The 20,951-nt window shown below is 40.6% G+C and overlaps 1 protein-coding gene across 4 annotated transcripts in view; it reads left to right on the forward strand.

Moving 5' to 3' along the window:
* The window catches only part of LOC137146894 (uncharacterized), a 221,707-nt gene extending 212,421 nt beyond the window's left edge, over nucleotides 1-9,286 (forward strand). For 3 of the 4 annotated variants that reach the window (XM_067538522.1, XM_067538521.1, XM_067538519.1), the window contains one exon: nucleotides 5,701-9,286. In XM_067538522.1, the coding sequence (XP_067394623.1) occupies nucleotides 5,701-5,914 (214 nt within the window). In that variant the 3' untranslated portion in view covers nucleotides 5,915-9,286. Of the gene's footprint in view, nucleotides 1-2,435; nucleotides 2,597-5,700 lie in introns of all 4 variants that reach the window. The other variant, XM_067538520.1, reaches the window with a different exon arrangement.
* The last annotated feature ends 11,665 nt before the right edge of the window (nucleotides 9,287-20,951 follow it).

The raw sequence follows: 20,951 nt of genomic DNA on the forward strand, positions 1-20,951 counted from the left end.
TAAATCTCATTTCCTTACACTTAATAACAGTACCACCAGGTATGTGTACCAGAATTTAGAGCAAGCCACCACTAATAGCAACTGGGAAGAAGGGAATGAGTAGGAACTGGATTTGGCAACAATTGGAGCACAGCAGGTTTGAACAGTTTACTTTGGAAGTAATTGTTCACTAAACAACCATGATTTAATTACCCTGGAATAATCCCAGCATTGGTAACTTTTATTAAAAACAAGACAGTGCAGGAGTTACATAAACGTTATAGGGCTCTTAGCTAAGATTGGCTGTTCACAAACCATTCTGTCACTGCATGATTTTGGAGGGCTGGACTTCTAAGTGGTTTCTCGTATTTCTCCTACATCAGTTTTAATTGCTAATAAATTAAAACTCCTGCAGGAGGAAGAGTAATGTTATTTGGTTTGCATATAGGCTGCATCCATCTCCCTGGTGGATAATTAACAAGGAAGATATCAATTCTAGCACTGCAAATTTTGGGCCCGATCCTGCAGCTCATTCACTTCAGTGGGGTACTCACATGAGTAGAGCCACCAGCAGGAAGCCTGGAAGTGGTATTTGGACTGGCAATAACTATCCTGTAATAAATAAGGGATAATCTGTGTTAAGACTTAGAGTAACCAGTTTTACATACTATATTAAAGCTAATGGACCTGATTCAACTCTCATAACAGTGTAAATCAAATGCAATCCATTGAAGTTAATGGAGTTACACCAATGTAACACTTCAGCACGGAGATCAAAATCAGGTCCAATATCTGTTAAAAATAAACTAATTATGACATTTGTTAGTAGTGGGGAACCAGTTCCCAAAATTTTAAAATGTCTTGCTACGTTAGTGCTGGATTTGTACACTATAAATATGTCATGTGGACTCCATGGGGTCCTCTTCTAAACATGCTCCATAGTGATTGCTAATAGGGCTGTTTTTAATTCTTTATGCAGCCTTTCCTCTCAGGGTGATGTATGATTCTATGTTGATGTTTTGTTCTGTTGCTATTAAAACCAATATAAGCTGCAAGAAAAAGGTTTGTTTTTTTCATCTTTCCAAAGTTGTTGCGTATATTTGCAAGCTCAGCATCCCAGTCATCCAGAATATAGCCATATACTTTTAAGTCAGCTGTTTTTTTAAATTTACAGAATTCTAAGACGTGAATGCATTTAGTGTCAAAGTAGTGCAGCAAATAACATTGTTTTCCTGCATCCTAGCACCTATTTATAATTTGCAGCACGGTATTGGTGGTATTTCCTTAAAACTATTGATTTGGGGCATTCAGAATAGTACCCCATGAGAAATCTACATGCCCCATATGAAAACCTTGTGCAGCTTCTGGGCACCAAATTGGTTAAGTAATGCTAATATAAGGGGATTTGATGTACTAACTTTAAATACCAAGAGAGCAATATCTGAAAGAACTGAGATTGAAGCACTGTACTGCACAGTTTCCTATTTACTGCATACAGTATATTTAGTAACTAATCATCCAGTCTAATAATCTAAAATAGTATTTGACTAAAAGGTCAAGTGTTTAATATTGGGGCTAGGAGAGCCATAAAAATCTATAAGGAATGAGCTACTTGGAACAGAAAATCAGACCCAGTGCCTTGCTTAGTCATTGTATCTTTCAGTTCCTCCTTTCATTCTATAAAAATGTCTAACTCTCTTAAACTCAAATTATTCCATATGTTTACTACTTTTGGAGGACATAATTCTTCTCGAATTCCCTGCTGATTCTTCAATCCTGGATTTTTAGATCAAAAGGGTTTCGGTCTTAAAATTTTCTGGAGCTCTTCAAAATGTTGTAATGTTTTATGGAATAAACAAAGTTCTCAGAAAAAGGAAAAAGTACTTTGATTTTTATGGAAATCTATTTAGAATGCAATTAAGGGGATTTTAAAAATTCAGTAATTGCTTTACAAAACTTCATGTAATCTATGTTTCAGATCCTTTGGCCAAATGGACCTCAGCCAAAAGGGCTGGAGGGAATGGGCTAAATCCAAACCTGCGTGTAAATGGGTACATCTCCCACACCAGTTCTGAATTAGTGCATCCACTGGTTCGAATATAGAACTAAACATCAGAAGTGCTTGGTTCTCTTCCCTGGTCTGCTGCTGACTCATTGTCTGAACTGGACAGGTCATTTCACCTTTTGTGCCCATTTCCCTCATTGTAAAATGGGGATAATAATCAAGAGCATTTCTTGAGCCTTAATTCCTTACTTAAAGTACTTGGAGACCCTCAGATAGCCGGCACTGTATATGTACGCAGTATTAGTTTTGCTATTACACTTTCTCAGCTCACTGTTTCTCTGGTAATGTTCCAAGTCTCTATTCCTTATGACTCCCCATTTGCTGCCAGTTTCCTTTGTTTCCACCATCTTCCTATCTGCTTCTAGAGCTTCCTCTTTTATTCTTTTTACAGGATCTCACCCTCTGCTACAGCTATTAAAACATTTAAAGCCCACTCTCTACAACTCCAGGGAGAGGAAACTGAAAGAGAGAATACTGTCAATTATCCTGCCAACAGTTTTCCTGTATTGTAGAACAAGCGATCATATAAACTCTTCTGTGGAACGTTCACTTGTAAGTTATATGGTTATCAGAAGGTGACCCTTTGTTTAGATTTGGCAATATGTATCTTCTCCACATTTACATTTTATGAATGGGAATATTTGGGTGGACAAATAAAGAAGCAACTTTTAACTCTGCTGAACTCATTGTGATGTGAGATCTTTTTTGGTCAACAGCATGAGAAAAAGTTTGGTTTTGTCCCCATAAAAAGGGACTGTGTCCCTACCCAAAAAGGATAATTAGCATTATAGAGGGTGGATCGATCGCCCATTGCAGTCACTAGCCAGTCTCCCAGTGGTGCAGAATCAAGCCTTCGTGTCCAAATCTATGTCCAGCTTGTGAAATTTAAAAATGTTTAAAAAGTGAATTTAAAAATATGGACTTGTCAAGATATATAGAAGCAAATGTAGGAAACAAATCAAACCGAGTCAAATTCTGATCTCCATTTGACTGATTTAAAGTTAGACTAGTTCCATTGACTTCCATGGCAGCATTCTGGATGTACAGCAGTGTGACAGGGAGTAAAATTCATCCATAATCTTTATTTGTTTTAATCATCTTGCTCCTTCTCCTTTCTAACGGTTTGCACTATTATCTATCGTTGTTACTCTCTGTGCAATGTCTGATTTAGATAGTTAGTTTTTTGGGGAGAGTAACTGTCTCCGTATATTTTTAAGAGGTGTGTATACCTAAACTACCTACATTATCATATAAATAATAAAGAACACCAATTTTTGTGATGCCTCCAGCAATACCACTCCCATATCAGTTAAGGCCCACACATCTATCATTCTCTTCCCATATGTATTTACATCAAGATAAGGACATACACATGTAAGTGCTTAGCTATAAATCTTCATAGTGTCTTAGGTAAGATTTTGATCACCAAAATCAATGGAGTTACTCTGGGTGGCCTATATACTATAAAGTGGTTTGAATGCTTTTGTGCTGGTTATCAGAGAAAACCCAAATTACTAGTGCCATGGAGTAAAAGAAAATATAACAATAATGTTGATAATAGAGTGATGTATCTCATTTGACAATAAAGAAAAGTGTGGATGTATCCTCATATGTCACCTAAAAGTTACTCCAGTGAATAAGTTCTTTGTATATCCTTTATAACACTTTAAGTTATGTCAAAATTGATGATAGTTATCTTCATTTTAATAGTTAATAATGAATGATCAGTGTAATAAGTTGGAATAGGAAATGCTAGATGATTCATATAAACTTTGTTATGAAAGTTTTTCAAGGTTTGAAATTTAGAAAGAAAAGTAAAAGTTGCTGTATCATCTGCACAGTATTTAAAAGTTGAGAAATTACTATATGTGAGAGTTGAGAAATGTTGAGTAACACAATTTGTCAGGTGGTCATATGGTTTGATTTTCTGGTAATCAGACTGAGTCCCATTGCTCTGCATTTGTATAAGTTCTCAAACAATGAAACTGTTTTCATGTAAATTTCTTTTGATTAAAAGTTATCCTTTCCTAAAATTGGTGTTCCTGTATCTATATAAAGCTATATTTTTCCTCCTGTGCATTGTAAAACCAGTGTTTTATGTTCTGAATTAGATCTAATATAAAAACTAAGATGTAAAAAATGGGTCCTTAGTCTTACTCAATGATTTATGCCTGACAAGGAATCCAGCAACATTGCCATGGAATTCCTGTCATAAACAAACCTCTGAACATCCTGCATTAAACATAAGGGGCCAAATTCTCTGCTGGAATAAATGAACAAAGCTCTATTGGCTTCAATGGAGTTTCGACCACGTATTCCAGAAGAGGATCTGACTCAAAACAGCTGAGCATACTGTCCTACAGAAACATTTATTCCCTCTTCATATTGGAGGGTCAGTGAGCAGAGATTTTTATCACCGTGTCAGTTCACAGGAGAAGGCAAACTATGATACATGTATGAACATTTCATAAAGCCTCAAGCTAGAGGGCATAAGCCAACCATTAAGGCCCAGCTCCTTCAAAGTACTGAGGCGCCTAACTTCCAGTGGGAGGATCTGGGCCTGACTGCCTGGGGATTGGGAATGAAATGTGCCCTACAGGTAATTGTTGTTGTTATGGTTATGTGGTATTGGCTATTAACACAGACAGGATATAGGACTAGATGGCCCACTGTTTTGATCCAGAATGGCAGTTGCCATGATCCTACATTGTTGTTATATTTTCTTAGGGGGTCATTCCTATAGCTCCCTGCCAGCAAGGAAGAGAGAGCCTGAACACTGGTATTAATACACAGAAGAATAAAATATAGAGTTCCTTACAGCTGTGTAAAAGGAATAGTCATACTGGTGAGAAGAGACTTTTGCCACTTCTTCTATTTTGACTTGCTGTGAAGAGGACATGTTCTCATCCCATTAAGAGCTGTACAAATGTCCTCATTCCAGTACATGCAGCAGATCTGAGTCTGTGTGTTCTGAACATCTTTGCTGTTTTTTTCAGGCTGTTTATGTGGTGGATGAGAAGAACCAAGTTCTGTAGTTAGCCAAGTACACACCAGTCAGAGACAGTTTATCTTGTTACAGTGTAGATATATTTTCCATACTTTTGAAAATAAGGGTAAAAAAGAACAGTTCTTTGCTATTTAAAGCTCTTGAAAGAAGAAAGACATACACCAGTTTAGATTACCAGCAGACTACAATGTACATTGCATAAAAATGTCAGTCTTAATGGCAAAGTTCAGGATAAAACTGTGTCAGCTAATTTAATTATTTACCATGAAATACCAGTTATCTTAATCTTACATGCAGTCCTTAAGTCGGCTGCATATTTTTGTGTAATTGAATCCTGACCCTAAAAGGGAGGGATCAAGGAATTTGCCTCTTAGTGAATACAGTTAGGACCTAATGTTCCAGTTTAGAAATTATATTCACAGCATTGTCAGATATTTTAATACTGAGCAGCTAATATTTCTCAAGTGTATTTTTCTGTATTTCATATTTGCTTTCCATGCTGCAAAAAATCATATTAATATTCAGTTTCTATGGAACTTAACTGAGTTCTTTGGAAAAAGTACAAATATTGTTCCCAGAATTTAAGACCGATATATTAGTATCTAACCCAAATAACAAATTTTGTACATGTGGTTTGCTTTCCCTCTAGATACCTATTGTATTACTGCAGCAGCAAATACAACAAGGCCAAGATGTCTTCATTTTCTGTCAGAGCGAGAACTATAGAACAATGTGATCGAGGCGTTGGTCTTCTGTGGCCAGCCGGTCAGAACCCATCAACAGCTGTGATGAGCAGAGAAGAGATGGGGAAACAGGAGGCAGTCAAAGCCAAAGAAGGCTTCAGCCTGAAGCTATGTGTGTGACTGGAGCAGAGTGAGGCCAGGACCCAAGGAAACCCCAACAGCAAGGGAAAAAACAGATTGACTCTCAGTGACTCATTTAGCTCCTGGTTTGGACAGATCTCTCCCCTGCTGGCAGTTTGGCTGAGTATCAATGGGACAGATACCAGGATGAATAGCTTAAAATAATTAGGGGGCCAATCTGCAAAACTGCTCTCATCCAATTCTTTACTGCGTGATGAAAGACACAAAACAAATTACATTTAGGTTATTAAATATTAAATCACTGGATTTACCTCCATTTGGTCCAAAGCAGGAAACTGGATAAAATTCAATTTTTATATCATTGTGTTGATGGCCTGTTTATTATCAAATGAGTGAGTGAATTTTGGCATGTCAGGCTCTTTGACACATGGTGAAAATAGGTGCTTAATTTAAACGAGAATTAATGCAATCATAACGAACACAAATGTGAACAGAATTAAAACACACACAGGCAAGAGTTAAGCTAATGCTTCTCAGTTTGAACTATATCTTTTAGGCCAGATCCTGCTTCCATTGAAGACAATGGCAATTTTGCCAGTGAATTCAATGGAAGCAGGAGTAGGCCTTGTTGGTAGACAGGCAGGACTCCTTGTACTTTATATTTAATACACAAAAGCAAAAAGCAACAAGCTCATTTAGTATCAGTAAAGATCAGTTAAAATTATAGAGACATCCTTTGGAGCAAATCTTCTGCCTTTTATTTGCATATTTATGAACTAGAGATTATGACAGGCCATTCCATTTATTAGAGCAGTGCTGCTATAGTTAATAGTCTGTCAGCATTTCCATTATAAACCCCGCTTTTCAGTGTTTTAAACTCTCAGACGTTTGAAATCACAGCAGGAAGCTACGTGGCCCTCATGTTTGGCCACATGCATTTTTTTTTTAAATTTTAAATAAAAATATATTTAAATGAGCTCAGCTATTTCTGATTGGACAAATGACATAAGATTACCAAGGCTTGGGGGATATTCTCTTTATTTTTAGGGGGGTTTTGACAATTACTTTTTCTTTTTCTTCCCCTCATCTTATCATCTGGGTTCGAATTGTCATGCAAGCATCCACCATCTTCGTCTGTCCATGGCAACACTAAGGTCCACATGCTTTCTATCTTCTTTGATGCAATCCATCCATCGCTTTCTCAGTTGCCCTCAGAGTCTCTTTCCTACCATGCAGTCTTCCTCAAATCCTCTTTATTCATCCTATGTATGTGTCCAAACCAGTGAAGTCGGACTTCCTGGATTTTGTCCACCACATCATGGACATTGACTTCCACCCATATGCTTTCATTTTGAAATCTCTCCCTTTGTGTAACTCTTTACTGTGCAAAGACTGCCCATCTCAAGCATCTTTGAACCTGCTGTATCTTTACTACTCTACCCAGGCTTCTGCACCATACAGCATTGCGTGATACATCATTGTTCTAGACAGTTGGAATCTCAGTGTCAGTGGTATAAACTTACTATACGCAACATCTAAGATGTTATTCCACACTCTTCCAGCACTCTTCAGTCTGGACTGTAGCTCACATTCAAGCTTGCTGTCTTCCATAACTCAGTCACCAAGATACTTGAACTGGGTCAGTCTGGGTTAGTCATGCTCCATTAATCTCTATATCCAATTTCCATGTGGCACCTCTACTGACTCAAGTGACCTTAGTCATGTTCATTTTCATCCGATGCCTGCGTAGCTGATCATACCAGTGGTTTACTTTTTCCTCTAGGCCTTTTTTAGAGGATGGCCACATTGCTATATCATCTGCCTATAGCAGCTTTTTCACCTCTTTGCATTGGGTTCTTCCTGCCGACACAGACCATCAATATGATAAACAACAGCGGACTGAGAGCTAACCCAGTGCAATCTGACTTGCACTTCAAAGGGCTCATCATTCCAAAACATGTTCAGATCACTGCTTTAGGGAATGTATATAGTGCATTCACCATAAATATTAAATCCTAAGACACACCATATTTCCTCAGCATTGGTGCGAGCAGCCTTGTGTCCACTTTTTGATATACACACATATCAAAAACATCTTGAAGTTTTGAAAAAACATTTTGCAAGCAACTAGTATCTGAAGGAAACATCAATCCTTGGTGCGATGTCGAAGTTGTTGGAGTACATAGCACGTGGTGACACCAGGCTAGTCCCAAGCACGTGTGAACCATTGTGGTTGCACATGGTGCCCCTGTCGCTCACTAATTTCTTGGCAGCCAAAACATTGGGCTAGGGGTGACAGCTAGGAAGAGAGAGAATGTGAGACAGCAGGAGCCACATTAAAGTGAATGAGATGCCTTGAGTAGCACAAATAGCAGGGACAGATCCATGTCGTTGCAGGGTAGGATGGAGAGTTATGAAACTGGCACCCCCTTAAGTGATTCTTCTGCTTCTTCTGAAACTAGTTAAGACCAGCACTATGGTGACCTCATTGCTGTTATTTTGGGATATGGTTTTTAGTATTTTGCTGAGCTTATCCTTGTTACCCTGCATGCAATATAGAGACAAGCTGAACCATTCTCCCACCTATTTGAACTTCCTGCTTATTCCGAGTGTCCCCATTTTGTCCACAACAGAGGAACACTTTGGCTGAAAATCTACTGCCAACTGCCTGGCAGAGGGAAGATTGCTGATTACCATGGCAATATTTAGGTGAAGGAAGAATAGGAGTAAAATGATAACATTTAAAACCTGGCTCTTTAATAAAAGAGATGAGTCTTGTCATTCTACCCACTTCAAAGGAGACTCCAGAAAAAGGCAGATGCCAAGGAGAACAGGCCTCCATGTGAGAACAGTCTTTCCCATCCTTCCTGTCATAAGGTCCTAGGACAACTGAGACTCCAGGAAACCTAACTAAGTGGGACCAGTGCTAAATTTGTGCCAGGCCTTTCCAGGGCTCAGCCCCAGCACCTCTGGGCTTGCCATGTCACTTATGAAAGTAAAAAAAATTGCTTGAGCCCCAGCACCTCTTTCATCACTAATTAAGCACTGACTGGGACCTGATAGCACCAGTGTAAGGGTTATAGTATTCCTTTCCCTGGATAGACTGTAAAAAGTGATCTCCAATAGGTCATGATAGGTGACTGTAATTCAGAACTAGGCAGACCAAAGAATTAGGAATAGCGCTTCCTGATTGTTTAGCATTCATAATAACAAAACTTTTTTACAAAGTAGGTGTTGCCTGACTGTAGCAGTAATGAAGAGAGTGTGTTCAAAAATATATACATAGAGACTGCTCTATTACATGTAATCTGATGAAAGATACATTCTGTAACTTATCTGAGCGTTAGTGTTCACTATATATTTGTTTTGCTATCTTTTATTTTTACTTTGCAGTGAAATAAAAAGACTTGCGCAACTGATTTAAATCTGCCTCTGAATATTAACAATACTAATTATTATGTAATTAGTCACAATAGAATGTGTGCACTTGTGGGTGTGGTGGGTGTGTGTGTGCCAACACTCATCCAGGTATAGAGTTATAAAATTACACAATAACATTCACCCTGGGTGGGGGTTGTAATTACATTTTACATTAAATACTGTTTTTATCTTCCCACTGAAGTAGATCATAGCAGAGGATTATGAGAACAATTTTACCTGGATATAGCATCTTTCATCGCCAAAGGATCCCATAGTACTTTACCAACATAAATGTGATACAGAAATGATACACTATGATCACTTCAGCCATCAGTGAAATGAAGCCACCCCAGGGTGAAAATGTGCAAATGCTGATTAATGCACAGCAATACTACACAGCAGTTTTATGCAGGAAGTGAAGATTACCATATCCAATTGAAACTGCTGGGGGAATTTTAAATGGGCAGAATGTAATTGCCTTAGTTAGGATTTGGCCTGGACCCTGGGATTTACAATCCTCTATCTCACAAAAAGTTTCGGGACACTGAACTCCACAGTAGAGTTTAAAAAAAAAAACTTAAAAATGTCACCAGATTTATTACATTTTAATGACTGAAATATTCTGCAAAGCTTTGTGATCCTGAAACCTTCAAGGAAACATAGAGCCACACTGTGACGCAACTGTTTCTTTTTTGAGTTTTCCCTTGAGTATCTGGGTTACAATGAGGAGAAGTGCTCAAGTCAAGAGAACAAGTGGCTTCTGGTAGGATGCTTGAAATATGTGCTCTATGAACCCATAATAATTTCTGACATAGGGCAAAAGTCTTCTCTGTCCTGAGAGCAAATCTTTTTTGCACATTCATCACTTGTTCAACATGTGGAAATTCTATTAACATTGATGGGCGTTCCATCCATCTGCAGGTTATGCAATAGAGATCTGCAATACAGATAAGAGATCAACAGTGCAGATCAAAAAGGTGAACTTCCTCTTTAGATCATACTTCTCCCCTTATATCTCTGTGAATTGTTCTGTTTAATGACAGTATTTTTCTCTCTTTTGATATGGCTCCAAGCTGAAGAAACCAACAGAAGATTGGTATGGCAAAAACTGTGGGGGGGAATGACGTGCTCGTTGTAAATGCAAAACCCCGGGGCCTGGAGCAGGGTCTTTTCCTCTATGTGGGTGGGGCAGGGTGAGTTGTTCTCTGAGGATTAAAGAAGATGATGATTTTATCTCTGCATATTCAAGTCTGAAGATCTTGAATGTGGTTTAGCAAGGTAATAAAGTTATTCCTGATCAAGTTGAACTGCTCAGGAAATGTATGTAGAGATGTTAAGGCAACTTCAGGAGAAAACTGCAGATTCTGGAAGAATTAGCAGCACAAACAAAAAGTTAAAAATTAGTGTCAATTAATTCTGTTATAAAAAATGACTTGCTAAATAAAACATCGAAGACTTCAAGGCTGCTTCCAGTTTCTTCACAATAATATTGGCTTATTGGAGAGCCAGGAGATTCTCAAAGAAGTTAATTTGGTCAAATTCCTAAGGAATTTGCTATCCTTGTTTGAAGTAACTAATCTGTTATCAAGGTAGGTGTACACCATCTTGCTGTAACTGGAACCACAGAGGTTCCCATGGTCGTGGGGAATCTATTAATGTATTGCATAGTGTGAAGGACAAGCTGCTTCATGTTGAATGAGAGCTGTTTTGCGAATAACTTGAGCCTCCTGGGAAACCCTATGTCTCTTATTCTCTCTCAGATCTGTGTGGGGCATATCTCAGGTCCCCTCCTTGTTCTATTTAAGAGGAAACCTCTATTTGCTGTTCCCCAAATAGCCTTCCCCACCCCTCCTCCCAAAACACAAGACCAGCTCTGGATACCATGGTCTGATTCCAATCTCATTTAGGGCCTGATCCAAAGCCTGTTGACATCCATGAAAAAGACTTCAGATTGGCCGCTTAAACTGATTCCACACCAATGCAAATCCACTGATCTAAGCTGAGTTACTCCTGATTAAAGCAGGTGTAAGTGAGACGAGGATCAGGCCCATAAGCAATCCCTGCCACCGACTGTTGGACTGAATCTACCCTGCCACCTAATCGTAGCTGTTTCATACAGGACACACTGGTTCCTGAGCCCTGCAGCTCCAATTTGCTTGAACCAGTCCTGGCTACTAGATCTACTGATGCAGAAAATGTAGCACTTGTTCAACTTCAGTCCTCAAAAATAAGGCCTTGTGCTGGCAACCTGCACAGGGGGTGAAAAAAATCACCCAATCCAAAGAACATAGTGAACAAATATTGAAGTTCACATATATTGAAACAGCTATTAAGAAATGTTTGTTTTTTATTTTTACGATGATAAACCTAATATGTGGAAATTAATTATATGAAATATTTAGGGATTGGACTAATCTCTTGAGGAGTACAGTGGGTACTCCTGATTCAGGTGCATGTAGCTATTCTTCAAGGAACATATTTACTTAAAAAAAAGAAGTTATGCACTTTATAAAAAAAATTGTAGGACCTGTATAGACAGATTTCCTCTCAATATTGTGGTATGGCTGTATTAATTCAGAACTGTCTAAGGGCTTGTCTACACAGTGTCTTAGTGCATACTAGCTAGAGGGTAAATGTTAATGCACACTACCATGTTGTACACTACCTGGTCCATGTGGGACCTGCTGGCGTGCACTAAAAGTTCACATTCACAGCACAGGGTCCACACAAGCCAGTTAGCATGCAACACACGGGTGCATATTAGAATTTACACCCCAGCTAGTGTGGACTAAGACACCATGTAAATAAGCCCTTACATGCATGCCAAGACCCCAGGCCAAATTCGTCTCTCACATACATTGATACCACAGTGTTGCTCTCCGTGGAATTGCATCAGTATAACTAGAAGCAGAGTTTGCCCCCTTTGGTACAAGATTTCTTTTGGTTTCAATGAAGATAATGGGGCTTGTAACTGTGTGTTTTCCAGTCTATGTCCCTAAACTGTAACAGTGCCAGATATGTTTAAAGAAGATATTCTGACTTTGTGGTTAGGTATGTCGCCAAGAACTAGTGTTGGTAGAGCCACTCAGACAGCCCTTCCTTTACTCCAGCAAGGTGCAAAGAAAAATCTCTCTCCTTTGGCAGACATGGGTCATGATTTAAGCCTTTTCTTTTTCAGTGAATTCAGTAGTCATGAAAAGTGCTAGATTGACAGCCTGAAGTACTCTTTTCATACAGAAAACAGGTGCAGTATGGGTAACAGACACCGTCTGCCAAATTACCTCATCATTTCTCTGGAGGCACTCCTGCTAGGTGGATGAGAAGGCAGTTCATCCTCCAGGACCACTCAGTCCATGATTATCTGCTAAGTGTGCCTCAAGTTTGTCAACAGATTGTGATATGGATACCTGTCCAATCAGAATAAGGCCTCCTGCTCATTTCACAAGGGTCATTGCCCCGCCACTGTATGATAGAGACCTTTGCTTACTACTCAGCTGGGCCATATGTGGACTGGCGAGTTATTGGTGAAAGACTGGAGCCCTATTACATATTCCCTGAGCCATTTAGCCCTTCAGGATTGACCTCTTATTGGTCTTATAAACATCTATCCATCCAGTCATATTTTTTCTCCTCAGTAATGTATGAGTCCCCTCCCCCATCACTGTGTAACCCCAGACTGTAGAGTGTTGATGCAGAATGCCACGTCACACAACTGGAATGCTTTCAAATCGCACAAAACTCCTCTTAACATTTCACAAGAGTTCCCAGGGCCATTGCCATCGGCACTGGTTCCAGGCTGGTCTTGAGAAAGCTCTGCCTCCACCAGTTCAATTCAAGCACATTCAGGGCGTTGAGCGAGGGCAGGACCCTATATGGAAACAGGAATGAAGGGGCCTGAGCTGCAAACACTGTAATCATACAAACCCCATAAAAGCTGTAACAATTATTCATAATTATAAAATGAATAACAGCAACTTCCTTGAGAAATACCACTAAAGGGTGTAGACGCTGAGCCTTCAGGCCAGAGTAATCTCCATTGGCTGCCAAGAGTTCCAGGGGAACATTACGGCAGCCAGAGCTTGCCAGTAGCAAGGGAGTCTTTCCCCAGTCACAAGGCGTGGTGTGACAGAGGAGATGCTTGTTTAGCTGTATGCCACCCTGAGGCTACCCCTCTGCAGCAAAGATCCTGCTGGTGCTGGACCAGCCAAGTTTAGAGCTGCCTTGTGCTGCTGATAAGGTGCAGAGTAGCCAGAGTGCAGCCCAGAAGAAGGGCCTGTAATAGAAACCACTCTCATCCTATATATACATGGTGGTTACCGACGGCTACACCGAGGCTATGGATAGAGGTTGGGGCAGCAGGACAATGTTAGCTGGTGGTTAAGATGGGATTAAGTTTTAAATATGATTTCAGCTGTTAGCGAGGCAGATGGTTCTGTTACTAATGATCCCTTACTTATAGAGCAGTTACAAACACCTCTATATATCTGCTGTTGTAGAAGTTAATAATAAAAAAATAGAGCATTCAGTTGCACAATGTGAAGGCAGTAGGTTAGCAGACGGGGATGTTACTCTTTTAAAACAGGGTATGACTCAAAGGCAATTTAAGATGTTAATAACAGCTGAAGCTCTGTGCCTTTCTGACCTAATGTGCTAGTCATACAAAGTTTACTGACATGATATCTAGCTTTCTTGTCAGAATGGGTCTTTGCTTGAGCCTTTAAATTTGGGTTCAGCTTTGAGATTGAAAAAAAAAAAATCCAATTCCTCCCACGCTCATATAGAATACCTCCTTTATTCAGTTCTGAATGGAAAATTCATGCTCAGTTACTGTCTCTGGGCCAAATCCTGTGCCTCCTCTATCTGTGGCTTGGGGGCCCAATCAAACCTGTGCAGCCTGCCCTGTTTCCATGCCACATAGATCCTACACTTGTCCTCCTTCAAGACAGCCACCCAGCCCCTATTCTTGCACAATGTGTAGTGTCCAGAACCCTGCTCCATGAGGATTCTGAAAGATGATGTTGCAAGGGAGCTGAGAGTCACTGTCTCCCCTAAAGCCCAGGAGAGGAGGCAGGCGCATGCGGACTGACTGACAGTCAGCCACAGAGGAACCTTAAATGGGTGTGGGTCCTCTAATGAACCACCCGGTCTGTCTTACAGTTCTGAAATGGCTGGTTGAAGAGACTGTTCAGTGGCGAGAAGAACGCTCCTGTCCAAAAAAAAAAAAAAAAAAACAGAGGGGGAAACACTCGCACACATAACACCACAGCAATTGCCCCCACTGTCCCAGAGAAGAAATGATTTTTGTTCTAAAACCACAGAGCTTTCCAGCCCCTATCGCTCTCGCTGTCTCTCGCTTTCCCTCCACAACAGCTGTTCAGCGGTTACTACAGCCTGCAGCCTGTAATAACCTCCACAGGACATGCACTCGAAGAGCGATGTTTGGGTCTGTGGTGCGGGGAGAAAGCTGATTTACTTGCGCTCCTTTACTCCCAGAGCCACTCCATACTGCATTTCTCCTGAACCTTCTTTTACAGCCCACACCAACCCTCCCCAGCACTGGCTAGTGCAAGGTGTAATCAGTGGGAAAGCACGACTGTGCCTATCACTGTCATATAAACCAGGTCCAGAATTTGGGCCTGTGAAACATGAGAAAACAATAGCTTCGATTATCCATATGGATCAATCTGGATTTATTCCAAACCGCTTCATTAATAGCCATCAAAGGCATCACTTTAATGGATTTTTTATCCTCAAAATTATAATCATGAGGAATTTGTTCCAGCTATTGATTTTGAAAAGGCTTTTGCTTCTCTTCAATAGCCTTAACTTATTTCAGATTTAGATAGCAGTAGGAGTTGGCCTCAAATACGTTAGCTGGGTCAGTCTCCTTTACTGAAAGCCACAGTTATGTTACAACTAATAACACCAGTTTGGATATGATTCATATATTGTGGCATTGGACAAGAGGGTCCCTTTGCCCTGATACGTTTTGCTCTTGCACTGGAATTGTTGGCGCTTTGTTTTAGGAGGCACGGCATCAGTATTTTCGGGGCTGGTGGGGGGAGGGGATCAGTGATATTTCTCAGATTATCTCTATGTAGAGACATGCAGATACGATGTTAATTTATCATTTAAAAAACAAAACAAAAACAAAAACCAAGATTATGGATGTTTTACAGGAAATCACTGAGTGCTCAATTTTATTATTTGTTAATTGGGGTAAACTCTTAAAGCCATTAGGCGATTTAAATGTAGTTCTGTTTGAGCGATATCCTTTATTGGATCCCCCATTATCCTTTAAAAATCTTGGTGTGCGAGAGGATAAAATTAGAAAGAATTTGTTTGCTCTAAATTGCTAGCCTCTGCTTGATAAAACTATTAGCTATTTAGCTAATTGGACGGATCTTCCATTATCATTAATTGGCAGAATTAATACAATTAAAATGGTGGCTTTAGCTAAATGGTTGTGTTTATTTCAGTGTATCCCCATCATGTTCCATAACATGTTCTGAAAGCTTTAAACGCTGCAATTAGTTCTGTTTTAGGGGGTGAAAGATAAAAATTAAGATTAATTTTGAAACTCTGCAACTTCTCTTAGAGTCAGCTGGACGGGCTCACTTTCTTATTTATTTATTTATTGTTTGGCTGCACATTATAATATGTTGTCACATGATTTAGACCAGTGGCGCTCAACCTTTCCAGACTATTGTACCCTTTTCAGGAGTCTGATTTGTCTTGCAAACCCCAAGTTTCACCTCACTTGAAAACTACTTGCTTACAAAATCAGACATAAAAACACAAAGTGTCACAGCACACTGTTTCTGAAAAATTGCCTTACTTTCTCATTTTTACCATATAATTATAAAATAAATCAAGTGGACTATAAAGTATGTATAGGATATAGAGCCATATAAACAACTTATTGTCTGTATGAAATTTTAGTTTGTACAGACTTCACTAGTGCTTTTTATGTAGCCTGTTGTAAAACTAGGCAAATATCTAGATGCGTTGAGGTACCCCCTGGAAGACCTCGCCATACTTCTGGGGTATACGCATACTCCTGGTTGAGAACCACAGATTTAGATAATCCCCAGTTGGTATTATGCTGCCACATAGCGCATGGGGTACGTCAGCTGTAGGCAGAGCAAAAGCAAAGAGTATCAAACCAACACCTAATGCTCTGCAGCAGTACTTGTTACACTTGCTCTTCTAGGACTGGATCCTGCAAGGACTAGGCGCTCTTCCCAAGTAAGCACTTAAACACGTGCTTAACTTCAAATACTTGTGTGGACCCACTGAAGTCATTGAAGTCAATAGGACTAATCCTATATTTTAAGTTAAGCATGTGCTTTAATGCTTTTAATGCTTTCTGCACCTTGCAAGACAGCGACTCAAATACTTAGCCAGCAGTTGCTAGCACCCAGGTGGACTGGCAGACAAATGTGTTTGAGTGTGCATACACGTTGGCCATGTTCTCATCTCATGATTTATTTGCAATTTGTGCCCGATTTTTAAGGGGCTTCTACCCACCTTTTCTGGGGCACAAATTACCACTGCAAAAACTATATTTGCATGGTTTCCACCCACAGTTCTTTGTGGACACCTCTTATTTTGGATGGGTTCGTACCTGGTTGCAGGAGCAAATTAGGCACTTCCCTGTCTAAATGGTGGGGTCTGCAACTAACCGGGAGTGCAAAAAAATTTGTGGGCACAAGAAAATGAAGGTCAAATTGCACTCACAGAAAGAGAGGCTGTCCTTTGACTATCTGGCTTTGTATTTCCAAGATTATTCATGCTGATGTGCCTTCTACGCTAAGAGGTGAGGTAGCTATGCCAGCTCTGCCGTGTCCAAAGGTTCATCCATATCAGGAGGAGCCGCATCCAGCAAGATCCACTGACTTTAAAACTGATTTGCATCAACAGACTGCCACGAAGCTGAGTTGGAGGACCCAAAATCAGGCCCAGCATTGCAGGCATGACTCCAATAAACACATAATAATAATGAGCAGGTATATTGCAGCAACCTTTATTCACTATGTTTTTGCTTGATCGGTTTAAGTCAGACTCTTAACACAATTTGTAGATAGCATTTTATCACCTCTAATAGGCTAGTGTGATTTCATTAAATAGACGCAGCTCAGTATTATAGTCCTGATTTACCTGTCTTGCTTTGCAGCTGTGACCTATCTGCATTATTCTGTCCAGCCCATCTCTCTTAAGTCTATTTATAACCACTATGCTTGCATTCGGGTTTGGTTTTGTATTTAAATTATTGTTGTCTTTCTGACGCCTAAGTCAAGTGACACCTATAATTTCAGAGCTCCTAAAAACCACAGGTGTGGAAGATAGCTCCAGGGTGGATAGTTATAGTACACACACCTTCCACTGGTACCAGACCAGTGCTTGCAGCTGGACAAGGAGGCCACATTTCTGTCCCATCCTACCTCCTATAAGACATTTAGCACTTGCTTCTCGCCCTTCTCTGGAGTGTTTGCAGTCACATTATGGCTGCCTTCTGCATAAGGGCACTAGCGGGTAATGGTCTCCCTCCATCTTCTCCCACAGCAGCCTGTATATGCATGCATCTCAAAAGGAGGTGCTGTTCACTTTTGCTTAAGAAATCTCCCACGTCCTCAGCTTCTGAGCATGACAGAAAGGATCTGCAATAAGCTACAAGGCCTTTTCACTCTGAGTCACCAATTCAAATCCAGCCAAGTTTGGCACCAACGGAAATTGAAATGAAGGGGTGGGCTCAGTACAAGGACTGGCTGCATCACACAAACCATCATCACTGCTGGCACCCTTACTGGCAGTCTCATCCATGAGTCCAAGAATTGGGTAGCCATAGATAATCAGCTACCAGCTCACTGATTCAGGTAGCTGCCTCTTCATTCCTTCGCAGGGGCGGGGCGGGGCGGTGCACTGGCAGGGTGAAATGATCTTCTGGTGCTGCTACTGTGCAAGTCGCACTTGCTCTATGGCAAAACAGGGGACTTGAGTCTGTGAAGCTGATGATCTGGCATGTTTTATGAGCACTAAAGTCACTGTAACAAAAATCAACCTGAACAGAGCAGCACATTGAGTTTCCATCAGTACAAATGTGTAGCTCTCATTAGTATCAACAGAAGCTACATGCTCCCAGTGACTCTTCCCTGCACTCATGAGAAGAGGAAAAGAAGCCTTAGATTAAAGGACTTGAAAATAAACACAAAATGTAAATAAAAGCAGTTGATAGGCCTGATTCTTCTCTTATTCATACCAATGCACTTCTGGAGTGATGCAAATTAATTCAGTGGAATCACACTGGTGTAAACCCCATGTAAGTGATATCAGACTCATGTCCAATGTGTATAGTCAAGAGGACTTAACAGTAGAAGACCCAAGCCTATATCTGCAACTGGAATGTTTCTGGTACCTCAGGGCTAAATTCAGACACCAGGTAAGCAAACAACAGTGGTCACACATTTACATCAGATCTGAATTTGGCCCATAATTGTCAGCACAAGATGGGCCAAAAGGAAGGAATATTCCAGTGCCAAAACATCAGTGTGGAATAGCAACTCTTTCATCAGCCTGACAGTAGCGATATGACTCTGTGTATCATTAATTAAGACAATAATAAATGAATACAATAGCCAAGTAATAGTGCTGTAATGCTTTCATGTATGAATTAGAATGTGAATATTGAGCTTTTCATTTCATGGTTGAAAAATACATGAGTTGACCCAAATATTAATTTCTGCATTTCAGTCATTTACATATCATGGGTCAGTAATCATCTCTTGCACAAATGCCTTTTCAAATGAGAAGCAGTATATTGTACTGATCTATCATATTTACAAATTTACTGTGTTCCCAGCTTAGCGCTGAGTGTTTAAAAGATACTGGACCAGACATTGTTTGTGAAATACAATACAAAAATAGCTCATCAAATGGAGGGATTATTTTCTTTTCCTATTATCCATATTTTATAAAGGTCATAAGCCTCTGAGTGGCATGCTTCTGCCCCCGGCATGCCCAGTGCCACACCATGTACAATGGGTACATTTTTTTCAGTGCTGTTTCTAGAGCCATGACAGCCATCTTAAACTCCACTTTGCTCCTGAAAATCTCACCCCTTTGAAAACTGCCCCTCTGAATATATAAAATTGTCGGACGGGCTACTACGGTTGTTTTGGAAGGTTAATATATCCTGAGGGGGGCATGCATTAACATCCAACAACATGCGGAGGGTGTTTCTTTGCAAAGCTAAAATAATACAAAAAAACCTCACTTTACTTACTAGTGTTGAACTGCGTCCATCATTTTGGACTGGTCAGTGCTTCCTGATTTTCATTGGGAAACACGTCCCAACGAGAGCCTTGTATCGCCAAGTAAATAGCTTTAATATCTCGGATTGATCGCGGGACTAGTGCAGTGGGTCCCAACTCAGGGCCCGCGGGCCAAAAGTGGCTGACGGGAGCTTTCAAAGTGGCTAGCTGCTTCCCTCCCGCTGGCTGCAAAGGGGAGCAGTTGCCGAAGGACACAGTAGTACCGCGTTGCCATGGGGCTAAAAGACAGGTGCAGGTTCCTTGCTGCAGCCAAGGGAACGGGAGAGCAGTGCTCTCCTCCCCCTGGCTATAGCAGGGAGCGGGGCAAAGCGGTCTGCCTGGGTCCCTAGGTGCTGGGGTCCCTGCTGGAGCCAGAGGGAGGGGAGCAGTGATCTCCCGTCCCCCTGGCTGCAGGAAGGAGCCACTGCCTAGGGACCCAGGTGGAGCACACAGGGCTACAGGACATGTGTGATTTCCCTGCTGCAGCCAGGGGGACCAGAGATCAGGGAGGAGGGAGGCAGCCTCCTCGCTGAACTCATTCCGCCTTGCTGCAGGGGGAAGGGAGAGGGTAGGTGGCCCTTCAGGGTTGTAAAAATGATATCTGTGGTCCTCAGGCTAAAAAGGTTGAGAACCACTGGACTAGTGCAACATATACAACCTGCCCCAGCAGGATTAATGTACACATCTGGCTTGTTTGGTAATTATAACTTTAGAGGTCAACACCACACACACTGCACTTTGTTCTCCTCTGGTTTATCTATTGCTGTCTTTAATCTGGTCTGTGTAATTCAAAAAATGAGAGTTGAGGTCATTTATTAGACAGTTCCTGGGAGTTTGGTTTACTGATTAGAAAACAGTAATGTGGTTTGTTTATATAAAAATCATTCTTGTAAGTAAATTCTGCTACTGTCCTTTGATAAAAGGACAAGAAAGAAGAGCTTTAAGAAGAGTGTTAACTAAGAGTTAACTGCCTAGTCTTCAGCTGTCACCAGTGTGTTCTGTGTCTACACACATATATAGTTGTAAATACAGCAGGCCGGTGGAAAAAAACAGTTTAAAACAAATGTTCCCTTTTTTTTTTTTTTTCATCCCCCCACTCTTTTTGCAACACGATGTGTGGTGCAAATGATTGTTATTAGCCAAAAGCCTTTACTTGCTGGCTCGCTGCATCTCTGTTTATGAAATGCCATAACAAAAGTGAGCTCACGCTTGTGTGCTTCCAATGCGCGATGTTCCTATGTGCCAGATGGGCACTTTCATGACTGTATGAGCGTGGATTATTTCATTTCTTACATCTGGGACTCCAAATGGCTGCACAGAATGCCACAGGAGAGAGGCACAGATTT

This window comes from Emydura macquarii, unplaced genomic scaffold (genome assembly GCF_026122565.2).
Source record: "Emydura macquarii macquarii isolate MOO-44397 ecotype Brisbane River unplaced genomic scaffold, CSIRO-AGI_Emac_v2 contig_480, whole genome shotgun sequence".
Taxonomy (NCBI): Eukaryota; Metazoa; Chordata; order Testudines; family Chelidae; genus Emydura; species Emydura macquarii.